Source organism: Puma concolor, chromosome E3 (assembly GCF_028749965.1).
Source record: "Puma concolor isolate L17-30 chromosome E3, mPumCon1.1.hap2, whole genome shotgun sequence".
In the NCBI taxonomy this organism is placed as follows: Eukaryota; Metazoa; Chordata; class Mammalia; order Carnivora; family Felidae; genus Puma; species Puma concolor.
The window spans coordinates 4,756,065-4,776,781 of record NC_141682.1 but is presented as its reverse complement, the minus strand read 5'-3'; the positions used below and the strand labels follow the sequence as shown (position 1 = coordinate 4,776,781).

At 42.8% G+C, this 20,717-nt stretch overlaps 1 protein-coding gene across 3 annotated transcripts in view; it reads left to right on the top strand.

The window, feature by feature from the left end:
* RNF216 (ring finger protein 216) overlaps positions 1–20,717 on the top strand; it is a 143,856-nt gene that overhangs the window by 21,462 nt on the left and 101,677 nt on the right. For 2 of the 3 annotated variants that reach the window (XM_086691839.1, XM_086691840.1), the window contains exons 4-7: positions 5,216–6,073; positions 7,232–7,308; positions 15,215–15,317; positions 17,164–17,328. In XM_086691839.1, the coding sequence (XP_086547965.1) occupies positions 5,216–6,073; positions 7,232–7,308; positions 15,215–15,317; positions 17,164–17,328 (1,203 nt within the window). The remainder of the gene's footprint in view (positions 1–5,215; positions 6,074–7,231; positions 7,309–15,214; positions 15,318–17,163; positions 17,329–20,717) is intronic. The other variant, XM_086691841.1, reaches the window with a different exon arrangement.

The window sequence follows — 20,717 nt, the reverse complement described above, 5'->3', positions numbered from 1 at the left end:
AGCCTGCTTCGGATTCTGTGTCTCTGTTTCCCCTCTGCCCCTCCCTTGCTTCACGCTCTGTCTCTGTCACTCTCAAATATTAAAAAAAAAATTTTTTTTTAAACAACTTTTTTGAGATCTAGCTCACATACCATACAGTTCTTCTGTTTAAAGCATACAGTTCAGGGGCGCCTGGGTAGCTCAGTCAGTTAAGCCTCCGACTTCGGCTCAGGTCATGATCTCAAGATTGTGAATTTGAGCCCTGTGTCAGGCTCTGTGCTGCCAGTTCAGAGCCTGGAGCCTGCTTCAGATTCTGTGTCTCCCTCTCTCTCTGCCCCTCCCCCATTCACACTCTGTGTCTCTCTCTCTCAAAAAAATGAATAAACATTATAAAAAAAAAAAGGGTACAGTTCAGTAGTTGTTAGTTTATTTACAGAGTTTTGTACCGATCAACACAGTCGATTTTAAGACATTTTCATTATCCCGAAAGGAAACCCTGTGCCCATTAGCAGTGAATCCTAATTCCCTCCCCACTGCCACGCTAGGCAATCACTGATTTATTTACTTCCTGTCTCTACATACGTGCTTCTTATGGACATTTCATATGAATGGAATCGTACAATATGTGATCCTTTGTGACCAGCTTTCATTTAGCATAATGTCTTCAAGATTCATCTGTCATAAATCAGTACTTTATTCCTTTTTATTGCTGAATAATATTTCATTGTGCGGATGTACCACATGTTTATCCATTCATCAATTGATGGACATTTGGGACGCTTCCACCTGTTGCTCTTATGAATAATGCTGCCGTGAACATTCACGTAGCAGTTTTTGTGTGGACATACCTTTTTGTTTCTCTTGATGGTCTTAGTCCATTCTGGCTGCTATAATAAAATACCACTGACTGGGTAGTTTATAAACACCAAAAATTTAATGCTCACAGGTATGGAGGCTGGAAGTCCAGGATCAGGGTTCCAGCATGGTTGTGTTCTGGTGAAGGTCTTCTTTCTGGTTCATAGGTAGCACTTCTCACTGTGGCTTCATGTGGTGAAAGACGCAGGGGATCTCTCGGAGCCTTTCCCATAAAGGCACCGATTCCATTTGTTCAGGTTCGTTAGGGTGGAGAAGGGAGACCCAGACATTCAGACCATAGAAATCATACACCTAGGAATGGAATTGCTGGATCATATGGTAACTGTGTTTTGCTCTCCTAGACTGTCTTCCAGAGCAGCTGCACTGTTGTACATTCCTCTGGCAGCGTATGACAATTCCCAGTTTCTCCATGTTCTCTCAGACAATTGTTAGTATAGTATAGATCTTTTTCATTATAGCCATCCTTGTCGACATGACGTGGTATCTCATACTTTTGATTTGCATTTCCCTGGGGCTAATGATATTTAGCCTCTTTTGATGTGCTTATTGGCCATTTGTTTATCTACTTTGGAGAAATGCTTATGCAGATCCTGTGCCCATTTTTTTAATGTTTATTTATTTTTGAGAGAGGAAGAGCACAAGCAGGGGAGGGACAGAGAGAGAGAAGGAGACACAGAATCCGAAGGAGGCACCAGGCTTCGAGCTGTCAGCACAGTCCCCAGTGTCAGGCTTGAACCCACCAACTGTGAGATCGTGACCTGAGCCGAAGTCCAACGCTTAACTGACTGAGCCACCCAGGTGCCGCCACCCCCCACCCCGTGCCCATTTTTAAAAAGGGTTATCTTTATATTATTGAATTTTTATATATTCTGGGTACTGTACCCTTATCAAATACCTGATTTTCTCTCATTCTGTGAATTGTCTTTTTATTATTTGATAGTGTCCTTTGAAGCTTTTTTTTTTTTTCCTTTGAAGCTTTTATAACAGTTTTAAACTTTGATGAAATTCAGCTTATTCTTTTGTCAATTGTTTTGGTGTCACGTCTAACATATGATCTATTTTAAGGGCAGGTAGAGGCCTCAGCGCTAATATAGATTAGTGCTTTAAAGTCTTCCTAGATAATGTAAAGACTTTAGAACACTTGAATTCTACTTACTCATCTCCCAATTTACATATTGTTTTTTAAATATACTTTAATTGTGTATACATTTTTAAAACCCTACACAATGCGTTCTTGATTTTATACAATCGGCATTCACTTCATCTTCTCCAAATATTTACCTTTCTTGTTGCTCTTCATTCCTTTCTGCATCTCTGGTCTTACAAACAGATTCTTCTTCTATCTCAAGAACAGTCTTTAGGATTTCCTTTACAGTAAATCTGGTATTTTCATTGAATATAAAATTCTTTGTGGCAGTTACTTGCCTTTAACACTAGAAAGATGAAAGCCAGAAAACAATGGAATAATATTATTCCATTGTTTTCTGGCTTTCATTTTTATGTTGAAAAGTCAGTCTTTATCTTTGGAAGGCAGTATGTGCTGCTGCTTTTAAGAATTTATCTTGTATTTGGGGCGCCTGGGTGGCGCAGTCGGTTAAGCGTCCGACTTCAGCCAGGTCACGATCTCGCGGTCCGTGAGTTCGGGCCCCGCGTCAGGCTCTGGGCTGATGGCTCAGAGCCTGGAGCCTGTTTCCGATTCTGTGTCTCCCTCTCTCTCTGCCCCTCCCCCGTTCATGCTCTGTCTCTCTCTGTCCCAAAAATAAATAAACGTTGAAAAAAAAAAAATTTTTAAAAAAAAAGAATTTATCTTGTATTTGATTTCTGAAGTTTTGCGGTGCTATTGTTAGGTTTCTCTTGTTTGGGGTTTTTTAATTCATCCTGCTGAGATCTTTAAAACAAATCAAGCACTGTCCTTGGCTATTTGTATTTTGTTTTCAAATACTGCTTATGTCTCTCTTCTTTCAGAACTCACTTACATAGATGGTAAAACCTTTTTTTCTGCTATATTCTTTATTTCTACTGTTTTCTTACCTAATTTTCAATCATTTTGTATCTGTGCCTTATTTAGGCTGTTTTCTTCTGACTTCTCATTCAATTTACTGTTTTCTCTTTGACTACTTTATTTTATTTTTTAAATGTTTATTTTCGAGAGAGAGAGAGGGAGAGCGTGCGGGGGCAGAGAGAGGGAGACAAAGGATCCAAAGTGGGCTCTGTGCTGACAACAGCGAGCCTGATGCAGGGGCTTGAACTCACTAACCGTGAGATCATGACCCAGGCCGAAGTCAGACACTTAACCAACTGAGCCACCCAGGCACCCATGTAGTACTAATTTTCTAATTATGTTCTTCATCTGCCATTTCTTTTTTTTTTAAGTTGGGTATCTTTATATAGTTTGTAGTTGATTTTTGTTACTCAATTTTGAATGAAGCTGAAGTTTTCCAGAACCAGCTCTTTGTAGGCAATTGTGTTGGGAAGGGGCTCAGGCACTGTTCTTGGCTGGCAAGAGCTCTCCCTCTTAAAACAGAGGGTGTGTGTGTGTGTGTGTAGGCAGGGGGGTGTTTGTGCACATGCACGTAGGTTTATTTAGCCTTCACTTTTTACCACCTGGCAGAGATTGCTGATTCCAGAGACGCCCATTTCAAAGTTCTGTCCATCCTGTCTCTTTGATATCCTACCTTTCAACAGAGGTGTTTGTCCTTGTACAGTCCAACCTCCTCAGAAACTCCTCGCTGCCGAATGGGGTAGAGGTGCCCTTTGTTCCAAACAAGGTATTGGTTTTGCCCTTCCAGGGCACACCACCTTTTTGGGAAAAATCTCTGCCTTTCTGATGCTTTCTCTGCTTTGCCTGAAATCTGTGGTTGTGCTTCCCTCACTGCATTTTTCTGCTCCTCCTCATATATGTTATGATTGGGGATTACAGATGTCTGCTGGTTTCATCAGACATTTTCAGTTGTGTCTCATTCTCCTCCCTGGGACAGGGTGATTTCAGAGAAGAGAAGGGTCAAAGGCATCTGTATTCTGCTACCTTAAAATAGACATCCGTTTCAATTTTTTACATTTACAAGTAACACGTGAAATTCAAACAATCCAGATAAACTAAAGTCTGTTTTCAGCAGCCCCTTCCTCTCCAGAGATTTCCCTGAGGAATTGCTGTTATCAGTTTGACATGTTTTCTTCCAGATCATTTTCTTTGAGTGTGAGTGAGTGAGTGAGTGTGTGTGTGTGTGTGTGTGTGTGTGTGTGTTACACATATATGCTTTTAGAAGTGGTTATGTTTATGTCTTGTGTTTTGATTTTTTAAAATAATCATTCTGGGGGCGCCTGGGTGGCGCAGTCGGTTAAGCGTCCGACTTCAGCCAGGTCGCGATCTCGCGGTCCGTGGGTTCGAGCCCCGCGTCAGGCTCTGGGCTGATGGCTCGGAGCCTGGAGCCTGTTTCCGATTCTGTGTCTCCCTCTCTCTCTGCCCCTCCCCCGTTCATGCTCTGTCTCTCTCTGTCCCAAAAATAAATAAAAAACGTTGAAAAAAAAATTTTTTTTAAATAATCACTCTGTGTTTGTGTTGTTTTACAACTTTTTTCACTTAATGACATTTCTTGGTGAGCTTTTCATTTCAGTACATACAGAGCTACCTCTTTTGGGGGAGGGGAGTTGGGAGAATATTTTGTAGAATAGATAATAGTTGATTTAATTTCTTGGGCATAAACTTTAGAATGTCTGGGTTTTTTTTTTTCTTTTTATGTTACAAGCAATGTGGCAGTGAATATCTTTTTATATGTCCCCTGTAGATACATAAGGGTTCATGGGATAGATAGGAAAAGGTTACACTTAAAGCTGCTAAGGCTATATACATTTTTTAATTTAATAAATAATGCCAAATTGCTGTCCTAAATTCACCATAATAGCACGAGAGTTTTCCCACATCCTTATCAGTACTTGATATTATCTAACTAAAAAGTTTGCCAGTCTTATGGGGGGGGGGGATCTTTTTTAATTTATATTTTGGTAGTAACTAATGAAGCTTAGATTCTTTTCATGTTTATTGAACACTCCTACTGTGTTGTCATTCCTTCATTACTTTCTCTACTTCATAGTTACTTTTTAGTGGTTTCAGGTGAGATTATAATTCAAACTATAACTCAGGTTCCAATCTATGAATGGCTACTTTGATTCTTAGAATTACTATAATGTGATCAAATTTCAGTGTTAAGATCACTATTGGGAAAAATAGGTTTTGTGGGTTAGGGTGTTTGGGGTTTTGTTTCTTTCCTGTCCTGTCTCAGAAGCTCAACATAAGTACACAAGGAGACAAAGACATAGGAAAGAAATTGAATTATTATTATTAAAATTTAATTTTTTTTAGACAAATAAACCTCAGACATCACGACCCAATCTCATCAAACCAGCTGCCCAGTGGCAAGATCTCAAAAGATTGGGAGAAGAAAGGCCTAAAAAGTCTAGAGCAGCCTTTGAATCAGATAAGAACGGCTATTTTTCAGTGTGTAACAGCTCATTGTTTGATTCTGGGGCACAGGATGATTCTGAAGATGACTACGGTGAATTTCTGGATCTTGGGCCTCCTGGAGTTTCTGAATTCATTAAGCCAAGTGGCCAAACAGAAAGAGAACCCAAACCTGGACCAAGTCATAACCAAGTAGCAAATGACATTGTCAACCCCAGATCAGAGCAGAAAATCGTTATCTTGGAAGAACGTGGCCTTCTTTTACCAGAAGGTGATCCTTTGGACTCTCAGAACCAGTCATCTGATTCAGAAACAGAGCTTTTATCAAACTTTGGAGAATCACCTGGTATCCTGGATGATCAGGTCATCGAAGAAGGCTGCTGGTTAGACCATCGTTACTTCCAGTCCCTAAACCAGCAGCCCCGGGAGATAACAAACCAGGTGGTTCCTCAGGAGCGGCAGCAGCCCGAAGCAGAACCAGGCCCATTGTTGTATCAGCGTGAGCCCCCAGGGCTGGCTTTTCCAAGGCCGGCTTTTCCAAGACCCGAACCCCAGCAGGATGGGATTCCGGGCCCCTCCTCTCCGCAGCCTGGCCATCCTCTGGGAGAGCTTGAAGACCAGCAGTTAGCAATAGATGATGAGGAGCCCGGGCCAGCCTTTCCACTACAAGGATCTCAGGAGCCCAATTTGGAAAACCTTTGGGGGCACGAAGCTACTGAGGTAGATCAAGAACTCGTTGCACTTTTAGTGAAAGAAACAGTAAGTTTTATTTTATTAAGTAAATAATTATACACCCTAAATGAGCTGCATTTTCTTTTACTTCAAAATCATTGTGTTGGGGCGGGGGGCTTCATTTTCTTAAGGGATATACAGCAAGATATATAGAACAGAAGAAGAGAAACTCTGATGATACAGAAATTAAATTAGGATCCCTTAATCTATCCTTAACCCCCCCCCAACAAGCCCTATGGGATTTTAGCAGCAGATCATGGGTACCGTGGTGCTGTCATAAGAGCAATCCCCTGGTTTTAAAAAGGCTTTCAGTTAACTCTAATTCGGACCCATAAAACAGGCTAGAGGTGCACTGTCTAATGTGGTAGCTTCGTGTGGCTGTTTAAGTTTAAACGTCTTAACAAATAGGGGCTCCTGGGTGGCTCAGTCGGTTAAGCATCCAACTTCGGCTCAGGTCATGATCTCGCGGTCCCTGAGTTTGAGCCCCGCGTCAGGCTCTGTGCTGACAGCTCAGAGCCTGGAGCCTGTTTCAGATTCTGTGTCTCCCTCTCTCTCTGACCCTCTCCCGTTCATGCTCGGTCTCTCTCTGTCTCAAAAATAAATAAACGTTGAAGAAAAAAATTAAATGTCTTAACAAATAGAACCTGAAATTCCATTTCCAGTGGTACTAGTCACATTCGGTGTGCATGATAGCCACGTGGGGCTGAATAGCTCCCATGGTGGCAAGCACAGAATAGAACGTTTCCATCATTGAATGGAGTTCTGTTGGATATCCTTGATGTAGAACGTAATGCAGGGCTGGCTGTGTGTTCTGGCTCAGCTGCCGTTTGCCTTTGAACAAGCCCTTAACCCTCCTTCCCCCAGGTGTTTTCATCCGGCACACTAGCTCACGTGCACCTTAAGGGGTAGTGCTTTACTCCCCTTTGGATTGCCTTTGCCGGGGCTGAGATGTTCAGTGTTTTTTGAAAGAGTGAAGAATGGATATGCAAAGTGGCAGAGGACCAGATAATTGCTAGGGGCCTCTCTAGAGTCCACAGTCTCCGTAGACAGAGAAGTCGGGGCACAGACCTGCTTTACAGCCCTTTTGTCATTTTCAGTCATTTTACTTTTTGCCCTCTGGCTGTTATTGCAATTTGAAACCGTTGTAGTGGATAAAATACAAATAATGTCTTTATTCCTTTTTAGGAAGCGAGATTTCCAGATGTTGCAAATGGGTATGTTGAGGAGATAATTCATTTGAAGAATTATTATGATTTGAATGTGTAAGTACACTACCATGCCTTTTTTTTCTTATTGTGGTAAAATACACATAATATGAAAACCTACCATTTTTACCATTTTTAGGTATATAGACCATTGGCATTAAGTTTCTTCACATTTTTGCACAACCATCAACACCATCTCCAGACATTTTCATTTTCCCAAGCTGACACTCTGTCCCCTTTAACATTAACTTCTTATTCCCACCGCTCCTCCGCCCCCCCAGGCCCTGGGACCTACACTTCTACTTTCTGTCTCTCTGAATTTGACTACCCTAGGGACTTGATATTAGGAGTATAACACAGTATTTGTCTTTTTGTGACTGGCTTATTTCACTTAGCATTTTGTCGTTTTTAATAATCCTATCTGAAGAGTTCTCATTTTTGTCACATACAGACTGTTTTCTGGGTTTTACTGAATCCTGCGTGGCTGTGGAATGAAGGTGTTTCATTAATTCTGAGCATTGATAACTCATTTTGGTCGAGGTTGTATTTTGGTCAGGTTGTTAAAAGACATTGTCTTCCCTGTGGTTGTACCAGTGTTCTGCAACCACTTTCTCTATTTGGGAAAATGCATAGAAGTGTTTCTTTAGTCCCTTTATCATAAAAATGTGAACTGTGATTTTGTAAAAATATAAATGTTCTGGTTGGAGGGGGAAGAATAAAATTTTTTTTAAATAAATAAAAATAGCAGTGTCCCAAAGAACACAAAATGAAAAGTAAGTCTCTTTCCTTTCACACTCTTTCCCCTCCTTACAGCGTGCGGAGGTAAAACAGTTACAAGTTAATGAAGAACAGTAGAATATTGAAACTAATACAATTTTCAGCTAATTAACACAGAAGGGGGAGTATACCAAAACCTCCGTCCTCAGAGATTATAGCTTCTACCGTGGTACTCACTCAGGCAAGGGTGCAGCTGGGAGCTGTTCCCTGCCGTGGCTGAGAGGGAAGAGCCCCGTTTCCCAGGTCAGCAGCCTAGAGGAGATGCTTATTCCTAATTTGTACAAAGACACTGTTGGTGCCAGTGGCCACCCTGTTGCCCTCTGCCCAGCGGCAGCGCTGTGACCAGTTTTTAAACCAGGATTGAGTCAAGGTTTTCGTCATGTATTTATCTCTTTAGCTGTTTAATCTAGAACAGTCCCCCACTTACTTTAAAAAAAAATTGTTTTTTTAACGTTTATTTATTTTTGAGACCGAGAGAGAGAGCATGAACAGGGGAGGGTCAGAGAGGGGGAGACACAGAATCTGAAACAGGCTCCAGGCTCTGAGCTGTCAGCACAGAGTCCGACGCGGGGCTCAAACTCACGGACTGCGAGATCGTGACCTGAGCCGAAGTCGGCCGCTTAACCGACTGAGCCACCCAGGCGCCCCGCCACTTACTTTTTTTAATGACATTGACTTTTTCCCCCTAGTATTTTTTAACATAGGTTAAAAGACTGTACAGTGAGCATCGATAACATCTGCCTCATGGATTGTTATGTGCTTAAGGACATCTTGCCCCTTTACTTCTTCTTGCTCTTTTTTAGGGTTACTATGGAGTTAAAGGTTTTACAGAAGTGGTGTTTTACAGTCAGTTACAACCTTTTTGTGTTTGATACAGAATTATCCTAAGTTTGACCAGTAAGAGCCTCTTAAGATGCATCTGTGTCTTTTTGGCGTGGTCCTTATTAGTCTGAGCCGGCGTCCTTACTTTCTAAAATACCGAGTTATGGGGCGCCTGGGTGGCGCAGTCGGTTAAGCGTCCGACTTCAGCCAGGTCACGATCTCGCGGTCCGTGAGTTCGAGCCCCGCGTCAGGCTCTGGGCTGATGGCTCGGAGCCTGGAGCCTGTTTCTGATTCTGTGTCTCCCTCTCTCTCTGCCCCTCCCCCGTTCATGCTCTGTCTCTCTCTGTCCCAAAAATAAATAAACGTTGAAAAAAAAAAAAAAATTTAAAATACCGAGTTGCCTTTGCTTACCTTGAACTTTTCTGTCCTAAACCTGGAATCTTGTCGTTTCTCCAAGAAACCTAGGTTCCGTAGAGTAAGGGTTGATCCTATAAACTAATATCTGAGGACTAGACCTGCTCCTCATTGCCACTACCATGTCATCACTTGTAGGCTATTTCAGGGGACAGACAAGGCTTTTTAAAAAAAATTTTTTTTTCAACGTTTATTTATTTTTGGGACAGAGAGAGACAGAGCATGAACGGGGGAGGGGCAGAGAAAGAGGGAGACACAGAATCGGAAACAGGCTCCAGACTCTGAGCCATCAGCCCAGAGCCCGACGCGGGGCTCGAACTCACGGATCACGAGATCGTGACCTGGCTGAAGTCGGACGTTTAACCGACTGCGCCACCCAGGCGCCCCCAGACAAGGCTTTTTAAATCATGGACTTATATTCATAATTTCCCATCCAGATTTAACATTTTAAGGTTTTTTTTTCTTGGTCTTTCTAAATTTTACATTTATGTGTTCTTCCACTAAAACGTTAATTTCTAATATTAATATATTTTCTTTGTCCTACAGTATACATAAAATAAGGTAAAATTGTACCAGTGTTACTATTAATGAAAACTATTGATTGAGTGAAGTAAGAAATGTTTGATAGTTACTTTGTGCTTCATGCATTGAGGCAGTACAGTTAGAATGCAGACTGTTGTAGGCCACAGATGGATGATGTTCCTTGGTTCTGGAAATTTGGTAGCCATTGTCTGTTCAGATCCTGTTCTCTTTCTCCCCTCTGCTTTAACGCTCTCCCCCGTGCTCTGTGGCTCTTAACACCATCTCTTTGTCTCTGTGATTGATACACTCTGTATGATTTTTTCAGGGATGTCTTCCAGCTCACTAAGTGTCTTTTTAATGGCGTGTAATCTGCCTTTACACTCATCCACTATGTTTCTGGTTCCGGTTCCTATATTTTTTTCATTCTGGCATCCTTATAATTCTCCTTAACATTTTTCTAGTGTTATTTTTTACCTGTATTTTTAATTCATTTAGTTCTTCAAACACAGCGAATAAACGTAGCTTGTGTTCCGAGTGTGATCATTCTGATGTCAAGTTCTTATGAATCTCATTCTGTTGTTTCTGCCGGCTCTCTTGGTGTCCTGTTTCCTTGTGTTTCTTGTAAATTTTGATTGTGAGCTCATTTTTTGAGGTCTTGATAGAAACTCTTCCTTCAGGGGAGGATTTGCTGTGTCTTTCCTCATGTGCCCAGGGGTGGTGTTGGTCTAGCACCACTTTATATTTCAGATTGTTGTCTGCAGGGCTGTCTGCAGGATCATCCAGAGAGTCAGCATTTAGTCCTGGGTTAGGACTGGGTGGTCTTCACCAGTTCTCACAGGGCGTTTGGTTTTCCTCTCCATCCATTCATCGTCAGTGTTCAGGCTTGCTTTTCCTTTTGCTTTGTGAGCTTTGTCTCTTAACCTTGTGTGCCCTGTGAACTAAGGCCTCAAGTCTGTTAGGATCGATGAGTGCACTCTGGACGGTCTTGCCTCTGTGTTTAGCTCACTTCTCTGGGGTTTTACTTTCACTTAGGTTTGGACTCCTGGGAACTCCTAACTATAATTTGATGTACTTTAATATTCAGCATTTTTCAAACCTTTTTTTTTTGTGGACTGCAATACTGATACGGAAAAATGGACAAAGTAAAGATAGCTGCTTAATTTATCACAAATCAAGCATGCATGTAACTACCACCCAGAAGTCCTCAAAAATGTGAATGTTGCCACCATCTGTGAACACTGAAGATTTTGTGAAGATTTCATATTGTCTCTATTCTTTTGTGACTGCCTTCTTTCACTCAGCATTCTGTTTCTGGGGTTCTTCTGTGCCCTGTGTAAGTATAATTCATTCATTTTCATTGCCATGTGGTATCTATTTGTATCAAAATACTGTAATTTTTCCTTCTACTTTTTTTTAAATGTTTATATTTGAGAGAGAGAGAGAGAGAGAGAGTGTACGCGAGCAGGGGAGGGGCAGAGAGAGACAGAGAATCTGAAGCAGGCTCCAGACTCTGCACTGTCAGCACAGAGCCCGATGCGGGGCTCGAACTCCCAAGCCATGAGCTCATGACCTGAGCTGAAGTCGGACATTCAACTGACTAAGCCACCCAGGCACGCCTTCCCTCTCCTTTTGATAGACGGTTGAGTTGTTTCCACTTTTTGATTTTCACAAATAATGCACCTTTGAACCTGCTTCTACATGCCTCCCGTGCTCCATTCCTCACCAGATTTAGCCTTCTTCACCATCCTCTAGGCTACTGGTATTTTCAAGCAGGAATTTTTTATTTCTGAAATTTTTGGGACGCCTGGGTGGCTCAGTCAGTTGAGCATCCGACTTCGGCTCAGGTCATGATCTCACAGTCCGTTGGTTCGAGCCCCGCGTCAGGCTCCGGGCTGACAGCTCAGAGCCTGGAGCCTGCTTAGGATTCTGTATCTCCCTCTCTCTCTGCCCCTCCCCCGCTCATGCTCTGTCTGAAAAAATAAGTAAAACTTTTTAAAAAATTATCAAAAAAGATTGGAACATAAACATGTAACAATGAGAGCCTCTTGAGTTCTGCCTTGTGGAATTCCGTATCTTGCAGCATTTCAGTATGTGATCTGAAGATGTTAAAATACAAAATGAGAGGTGCCTGGGTGGGCACAGTTAGTTAAGTGACTTCAGCTCAGGTCATGATCTCTTGGCTTGTGATTTCAAGCCCCACGTTGGGCTCTGTGCTGACAGCTCAGAGCCTGGAGCATCTTCAGATTCTGTGTGTCTCTCTCTCTGCCCCTCCCCTGCTCGCAATCTGTCTCTTTCTCTCTCAAAAATAAATAAGCATTTAAAAATAATAATAAAAAATACAAGGTGAATGGGTCAGAGAAGAGCCCCCTAAATTATGGTTGGGAGGTTTTTTTGTTTTGTTTTCCAGAAAGTATACTTCCCATTCTACCTCTGTGTCCTATACTGTAATTCTGTATTTCACACTTTAGAAAATACGTAAAAATAGAAAACGTTTTTAAGGGTGAGACTTTAAAAAACAGGAGTTGTAGTAGTTTCTTCCAGTACCCTAGCAGATCATCTTTCATGCATCCCACTTGGAGACCATTGGCTTCACTCGTGGATAACTAGTCTATCAAAGAAGCTTCTTCACTGTGTGACCTTTTTATCTTTCCCCAAATTCCTGATACCTGGCAGTTTGTTGGGTTGTAGTAGCCACACTTACCAAAACATTACGAACAGGCATGTTTGAAATGGAGGAGCTGTTCCACTTCTGGGTTCTAGTATGTCCAGATGTGCACGTGAACAGAGTTTAGACCTTGAGGCCTTTCCCCGTAGATACTGAGTGATTCTTGGTGATGGCTAATCCTCAGGTCAGCCTGCCAAGATCTGTATAACCCGTAATGCTCATCACTTCATACCAGAAAAGAGAATCGCCGTTAGTGACTGTGGTTTCAAAGAGAAACGTGCTCAGAGTTCTTGACCTGGGGTGCCTCTCCTTGCTATAGCTGTGGTGCAGGAAGAGGATTTTCCCTCTCTGGGTCTCTGGCACTATGTTCCAGTAGACTGGGCATGGTGATCACCAAGAGAGCTTGGATATGGTAAGCACATGGGGTTCCTGAAGTGATGGTGAAGAAGAAGATGTGGAGGGATGCCGACCAGTGCTGACCAGGTCCTTGAGTAGGCTGAGGAGGGGGCTTTGCAATCGGGCCGATAGCCCTCGGCGTTGCAGGAGAAGCATGCCTCTCCATTGCTCGGTTCCCCAGCACTGGCCCGTGGGTGAGAAGAGATGCTGGAGGGGAGTGCTTTTCCTCTGTCCTCTTCCTGTCTTATTTACCTACTTACTACCTGTCTTAACAAGTAAAGGCTCCAGTATTGGAGCCAACACGGGGCAGGAGAGACCTGGAAAGGAGAGAGTTGAGAATCATGGAGCGGAGTCATCCTAAGAACCTGCAGGAGCAAGGGAGGGGAAAAGGATGGAGGAGCCATCCCGCAGGGAAGCCCCGTGGCCCTTACGTGGCCCGTAAGCTTCCCTGCTACTGCAGCGGCTTGTGCTGCATGCCGCCCAGGCTGTTGCTGTCGCTGTGGAATCGTCCCAGGAGCTCAGTTTGTTGCCATATTGGGTCGTTTCGGGGTGAAGAACCTTGCTGGTTAACATTTGTTAAATCTGGGCAATGATACATCAGCGTGTGTTATTTATATTCCTTACCTTTATTTTTTTTTTTTTCAGCGTTTATTTATTTTTGGGACAGAGAGAGACAGAGCATGAATGGGGGAGGGGCAGAGAGAGAGGGAGACACAGAATCGGAAACAGGCTCCAGGCTCTGAGCCATCAGCCCAGAGCCCGACGCGGGGCTCGAACTCACGGACCGCGAGATCGTGACCTGGCTGAAGTCGGACGCTTAACCGACTGCGCCACCCAGGCGCCCCTATTCCTTACCTTTAAAGTATTTCATGAGTGATGAAAGGACAAGGCTGTGGGTTTGGTATGAAGAGAGTCCATCCTTTTTTTTTTTTAACATAATTTATTGTCAAATTGGTTCCCATACAACACCCAGTGCTCATCCCAACAGGTGCCCTCCTCAGTGCCAATCACCCCCTTTCCCCTCCCCCCCACCCCCCATCCACCCTCAGTTTGTTCTCTGTATTTAAGAGTCTCTTACAGTTTGCCTCCCTCCCTCTCTGTAATTTTTCCCCCTTCCCCTCCCCCCGGTCTTCTGTTAAGTTTCTCATCTTCCACATATATCTGTCTTTCTCTGACTGACTTATTTCACTTAGCATAATACTCTCCAGTTCCATCCACGTTGCTGCAAATGGCAGGATTTTATTCGTTCTCAGTACCAAGTAGCACTCCATTGTATCTATAAACCATATCTTATTTATCCATTCACCAGATGATGGACATTTAGGCTCTTTCCATAATTTAGCTATTGTTGAAAGTGCTGCTGTAAACATTGTGGTACATGTGCCCCTGTGCATCAGTACTCCTGGATCCCTTGGGTAAATTCCTAGCAGTGCTACGTCTGGGTCGTAGGGTAGTTCTATTTTTAATTTTTTGAGGAAGCTCCATTGTGTTTTCCAGAGCGGCTGCACCAGTTTGCATACCCAACAACAGTGCAAGAGAGTTCCCATTTCTCCACATTCTCGCCAGCATCTATAGTCTCCTGATTTGTTCATTTTAGCCAAAAGACAGTCCATTCTTAAGCAGACATGGCCTGTTCCTTCAGCCTTGCAGTTAGCTGTGTAAACTGAATGTCACTCAAATTGCTCATGGGGATTTATATTGCCATAGGGTTAAAAAAAAATATTAATAGAAGGTTAATTTTTCCATTTATTTACTTAGCAAGCTGGTTTTTGTTCTTTGTTTTATTTTAGTGAGAGAGAATGCAAGCAGTGAGGGGCAGACAGAGAGAGAGAGAGAGAGAGAGAGAGAGAGAGAGAATCCCAAGCAGGCTCCACGCTGAGTACAGAACCTGACAAAGGTCTCGATCCCACAACCCTGAGAATATGACCTGAGTCGAAATCAAGAGTCGGACGCTCAACCGACTGAACCACCCAGGCTCCCAGCAAACTGTTTTTAATCGTGAATGCGAATACGTTTTCCCATCCTTTATTTGTTAGAGTTTTCTGACAAACGGTAGATCCTCTTCATCTAGATTCTCCAGCTCCATCCAGTTAAACCAGTAAGAATTTCGGTGACTTCATTACATTGACTAATAGAAAACTTCAGAGAAGTGTGCGTTTTTAGTATGCTTATTGCTTTTTAAAGTTAGAAGCAAAAAGTAGAAAGTAAGTGTATCTTTTTGATTTGTTTCATTTTTCTGATCCACATTTTAATTTCTTAAGCCAATCATAGTGTATGACAGGGCACATTATTTTTCGATCGTTGTATTTGAATCAATGGGCAGTGTAGGATTTGGAAGCGCTATGAAAATGTTATTTATTTTTGCAGACTTTGTAATTTTCTTCTGGAAAATCCAGATTATCCAAAGAGGGAAGACAGAGTCATTATCAACCCCAGTAGCAGCCTGCTTGCCAGCCAAGATGAGACCAAGGCAAGTGTCGTGCTCTTTGTTTGCAGTCTCTACCTGGAAGTGCTCTGCTGTTTTCATTTTTGTGGGAAGAAAGTGCTTGGTCAGAACACATCCTTAAAGACCAGTCTGCAAAACAGGATTTCAGAATATACTTCTCCTTCAGTGGGATTTCTTTCCTGAGCCACTTTGGCTTCTGTATTTAACTTCTTTTACTGTAACTCCATCTTCTCTTTCCCACAAAAGTTAAACCCTCCATATCTTTAGTCTTACAAAGCAAGTTTTTAAAATGAAACCAGAATTGGCCAAGATTTTTCATTTCTTTTTTTCTTTCAATATTTTATTATGAAAATTTTCAAACATATGGTAAGTAAAGCCAAATGAATTTTACATGGATCACCTCTATACCCAAGTACCAGCAGTACTAGTAAAAGTTAACATTTTATTATATCCACTTTATTATTTTTTTTTTTCAACGTTTATTTATTTTTGGGACAGAGAGAGACAGAGCATGAACGGGGGAGGGGCAGAGAGAGAGGGAGACACAGAATCGGAAACAGGCTCCAGGCTCTGAGCCATCAGCCCAGAGCCCGACGCGGGGCTCGAACTCACGGACCGCGAGATCGTGACCTGGCTGAAGTCGGACGCTTAACCGACTGCGCCACCCAGGCGCCCCAATATATCCACTTTATAATATCCACCCCATAGAAGGATATATCCAGTTGTCTGTCAGTACATCTCTCTTATATTTCATTTCATTATGATGCACTTCAAAGTAAATCACAAAAACATCAACACTGCTCCATACACACTTTTTTAAATGATCCAAGCACTTTTTAATTTTTTTTAATGTTTTTTTATTTTTGAAAGAGTGTGAGTGGGGGAGGGGCAGAGAGAGAGAGAAAGACACAGAATCTGAAGAGGCTCCAGGCTCTGAGCTGTCAGCACAGATCCCGACACGGGGCTCTAACTCACAAGCCGTGAGATCGTGACCTGAGCCGAAGTTGGACGCTTAACCAGCTGAGCCACCCAGGCGCCCCACTTCTCCGTACATACTTAAGCATGCGTTTCATTGCCTAGAGTTCATTGTCTGTTTATAGTTTTTCTTTTGATGTGAGATTTATATACAGTGCATGTACCTATATAACTAAATCCTGTATCACGGTATAAACAGTTTGATTTGCTAAAATCTTAATCATCATTTTTATTTGTAATCCTAACTGGTATTTTAGTGTGTTAGGTGGAAAGGAAAGTCTAGAACAGAACTGCTTCATGGCTGCTCAGTCCTACTCTCCACACCTTGTTTTGACTCTTCTACATATTCTGTAACAGAAGTACTAGTTTTTTCTGAATATTTTGTGGAAAGAAGATGACTGACAGATTGGTTTCAAATCCATAGCTATACTTTTTTACTAGTTCTGGCTGGTAAAACTAGTCACCGGACTCTAGGCAGCTTATTTAGCATCTCTGAACCATCAATTTCTTCATCTCTGTGCAGGGCTGGTAACCCCCATAGAGTGATTATCAGTACAAGTGAGAGTATTCTATTTTGTAATGAACAGTTGTTTTTTTTTTTTAATTTTTTTTAACGTTTATTTTTGAGACAGAGAGGAACAGAGCGTGAGTGGGGGAGGGGCAGAGAAAGAGGGAGACACAGAATCCGAAACAGGTTCCAGGCTCTGAGCTGTCAGCACAGAACCCGACGTGGGGCTCGAACCCACAAACTGCGAGATCATGACCTGAGCTGAAGTTGGATGCTTAACCGACCGAGCCACCCGGGCGCCCCTTGTAATAAGCAGTTCTTAAAGTGATTTGTGCCACATGGGAAATGCACTTCTGTTCTCCTAACGTTATGCCTCTCTCGTTTCAGTTGCCTAAACTAGACTTTTTTGACTATTCTAAATTGGCTCCTCTTGACCAGCGCTGCTTCATCCAAGCTGCTGACCTCCTGATGGCCGACTTCAAAATGCTCAGCAGTCAGGACATCAAGTGGGCCCTGCATGAGCTCAAAGGACACTATGCAATCACCCGAAAGGTGCTCATTGGTCTTCTTGGTGGGGTCACACCTCTTGACTACTTCTTCCCTTGATAACAGAATGAAGAGTTTAGCTTGTGGAAATTGGATGGTTTATGATGGCAGAGAGCTAAGGAGTTTGTCAGGGTGAAGATAAATAGACAAAGGTATTTGCTGATCAGGAGGAACTGAATGAAAAGAAAGAGATTAGCAGCAGGGAAGTTGTAGGGGTTCGTGGCTGCTTCATTCAGTGGAGCATGTAACTCCATCTTGGGGTCATGAGTTTGAGCCCCACGTTGGGTGTGGAGCCTACTTTTAAAAAAATGTGTCAAAAAAGAAGCAGGGAAGTTCTGGTTTACCCGTGAGGATATAGAGGGTAACGAATGTCACGTGGAGAGCCAGATGGCTAGGTGTGAAACGTGTGTTCCAGCGCCCCTCCCTGATTTCCTCTCCAGCTGGGCACAGGTCACATGGGTGAATGTGGCCTCACCCTGAGTCTAGCCCTTTCCCCCTTTAGATGGCCAGGAAGATCCACGCAGCTGTCCACAAACTCCTCTAATTGTAGGTTACGCTTAGGTAAAATTACTCTGAGGGGACCGCACAGTTAGTGCTTTCTATTTCTGAATCTCATTCCTCACGCTAAATAGAGGATGCTGTACTGTCAGGGAAAAATGAATGAGCTTCCCCCCAAAACCAGCGACCACAAGAAAGAAAGGGTCTTTCATCTTTAGGCTCTTCTAGCATCTTCACTGCTCCATTGGTGCCTGACACCTTTGCTGAGCTTCCAGGGAGCCCAGATGAGAAGTGAAAAGGACAGCTCCTGTGGCCTGGGGTGGGTTGGTCCTGGGAGCAGTGTCCCTGCCACCATCCTGGGACCGGTAAAAGGAACTTGGCTAGCAGATGCTTGTCCCTGGTCATCCCACAGCCCACTCATCACTTGGGTGGGAGGTGGTAGGGGTTTGTGGCTCCCCTGTTATTTATACTTTCCTTATCCCTTTCTTGGTTTTTCTGGCCCTTCATATTTTTTGTGGTGTCTGCTTGTTTGGGTGGGTAGTTTGAAATTTTACCAGGTTTTGAAATGGGGTGGGTTGGACTGTTCGAATGGAAGTGGGGTGTTCAAGGGGAAGTTCTATTTGGCAGAAGCTAAAACCTGATGCCCTCTGTTCAGAACCTCTCCCTGCTGTATGCAAATGGTGTGTAAGAGTTTTGCCCTAGACAGCGACGCCCACGTGGGTAGGGTGTGGGAAGCACACCCAGGGATGTTTCTCATTATGGCCACAGTAGGCCTTCCCTGTGCCACCCTACACGCATGATGATCGCTTAGTTTACTAACATACGCATGTTCACTGGAGCCCATCACAGTTCCCTGGATTTTTTTCCCCTTTCATTATGAACATCAAACACGTATAAAATTAGCGATTGTATTTTAACGAGCCCATGCTTACCCATCACTCCACTTCAGTAACTGTCAGTGCCGCCCAGTCTTGTTTCATCCCACCCTGCCCACTCCCTCTCTCCCAGACTGTTTTGAAGCAAATTCCAAGGAAAGTTTCACTTTCTTTAAATCCATAACTATTTCAGTGTTTACCTTTAAAAGATAAAGACTTTTTTTGAAAAACATAATCAAAATATCATCATCACACCTTAAAAATTAACATTATTAGGTATCCAGTCATTGTTCAAATTTCTCTGGATGTGTCAAAAACCTTCAGTTATATTGAGTTCCAAGTAAAATCTGTTTATTGCAGCTGGTTGATAGGTTACTTAAATCTCTTTCAATCTATAACTTCTCTCTCCTTCCTCCCCCTTTACTTTTACTTGCTGGTCATTTGTTGAAAAAAATAGGTTATTTATCCTGTAGGTTTTGACCATGTAGATTTTGCTGACTGTATGCTGTGGCATCATTAACCGGTTCTAACATATCCGACCGATTCTAGTTGGATCTAGAATCTTGATCAAACTTAGGTTTGATTCCCCCACCCCTTGAGTTTTAATTCCAGTTCTACCAGGTAGGTCTCTGATTTTGAGCAAATGTGTTAAACGTGTGGAACTTCAGTTTTCTTGGTGAACAGTGGATGCCTTACGTGGCTAATGGGAGAATCAGGTTGGGTACAGTGTGGAGCGAGCCCGTCACAGTGGTTCGCATGTATCAGGTTTCAGTAAGAAGTTCCCTCCCTCCACACTTCCTTCTGTGTGCTGTGGGACACTTGTCAAGCCTCTGTATTTAGAAATTACTTGGTAACTGCCTCACAGTGTGATTTTAAGAGTCCGTTTTCAGAGTACTATTACAAGAGCACAAGAACCTTCTGTGATTTGGCCTCCTTAAGTTCACAGCACTGAGCTCCCCCTGGAGGGGCCTAGGACCCGAGGGCCTACTCTGCTTTGTTCCCAGCCTGTGCTATGGAGGCCAAGGGCTCAGGAAGACTCGTCCCCAGTGCGTGTGTGGTCAGATATATTTTAGCTCAACTCTTTTTATGGACGTATCCTGTGGGTAGGTTTCTTGCACACCACAGTGCAGCTGCAGTAATGTTTCTTCCGGCTGTTACCCTCTGTAGGGACAAAGGTGCTCTCAAAAATAAGTAACTTCTAGACTAGAGGGAACAGGTCATCCTTAAAACTCACGGCAGGAACTGCTTAGTAAAATGAATGCTAATTTTTACCAAAGGAATTTTCAGCCATAGTTTTAAAAATCAATTTGTGCCAAAATGCTTATTTGTAATTTTTTTTTGGGGGGGGGTGGGTAATTCTTTAAACCGAGGTCTGAAGCCCCCTTCTTCACCCTCTTCCTCTGTTCTCCAGAGACAACTCGACTCTCTCTCTGTCTTCTTTCTAGTACTTATCTCCACATTTATTAACACATGCTTATGCTTGAGTTATTAGTTTTAATAATTATTTTAGTTTTCTTTTATAGTAGACGGGGATCTACGTCTTACCCGTACACACTCACCTTTTTGATACGTGATTTTGTTAAATCTGTTTTTAAAGTTTTTGTTATGATTTATGTAAATGTTCACTGCTAGGGAAGATAATATACTACAATTATGTTTCCTTTATTGAATTTTCTATTTTTCTTGGGGTTAAAATTGGTTGCCTCTGGTTTTTTCATTTGCTTTTTTTGTTGTTGCTTTATTTTTTGATCCTGTGGCTGTCTTTTCATGGCCAACAACTCTAAAACACGCTTCTATTGTCAAACCTATCCATTAGTCCTCAGTTCATTTTTTTCCCTCTCCTCCTCTGCACCTCTTAACATAGCTGTCAGCTTAGGAGTTCCCTTTGCCTTTGGACAGAGGTTGATCCTCTGTGTTCTAGACCTGACAACTTTCTCTTGGTGTACACACTCACACGTGGCCAATAGTACCGCTGGGTTTCTCCTCCAAGTTTTTCCTCTGTGATTCTGCCACAGATCTAAC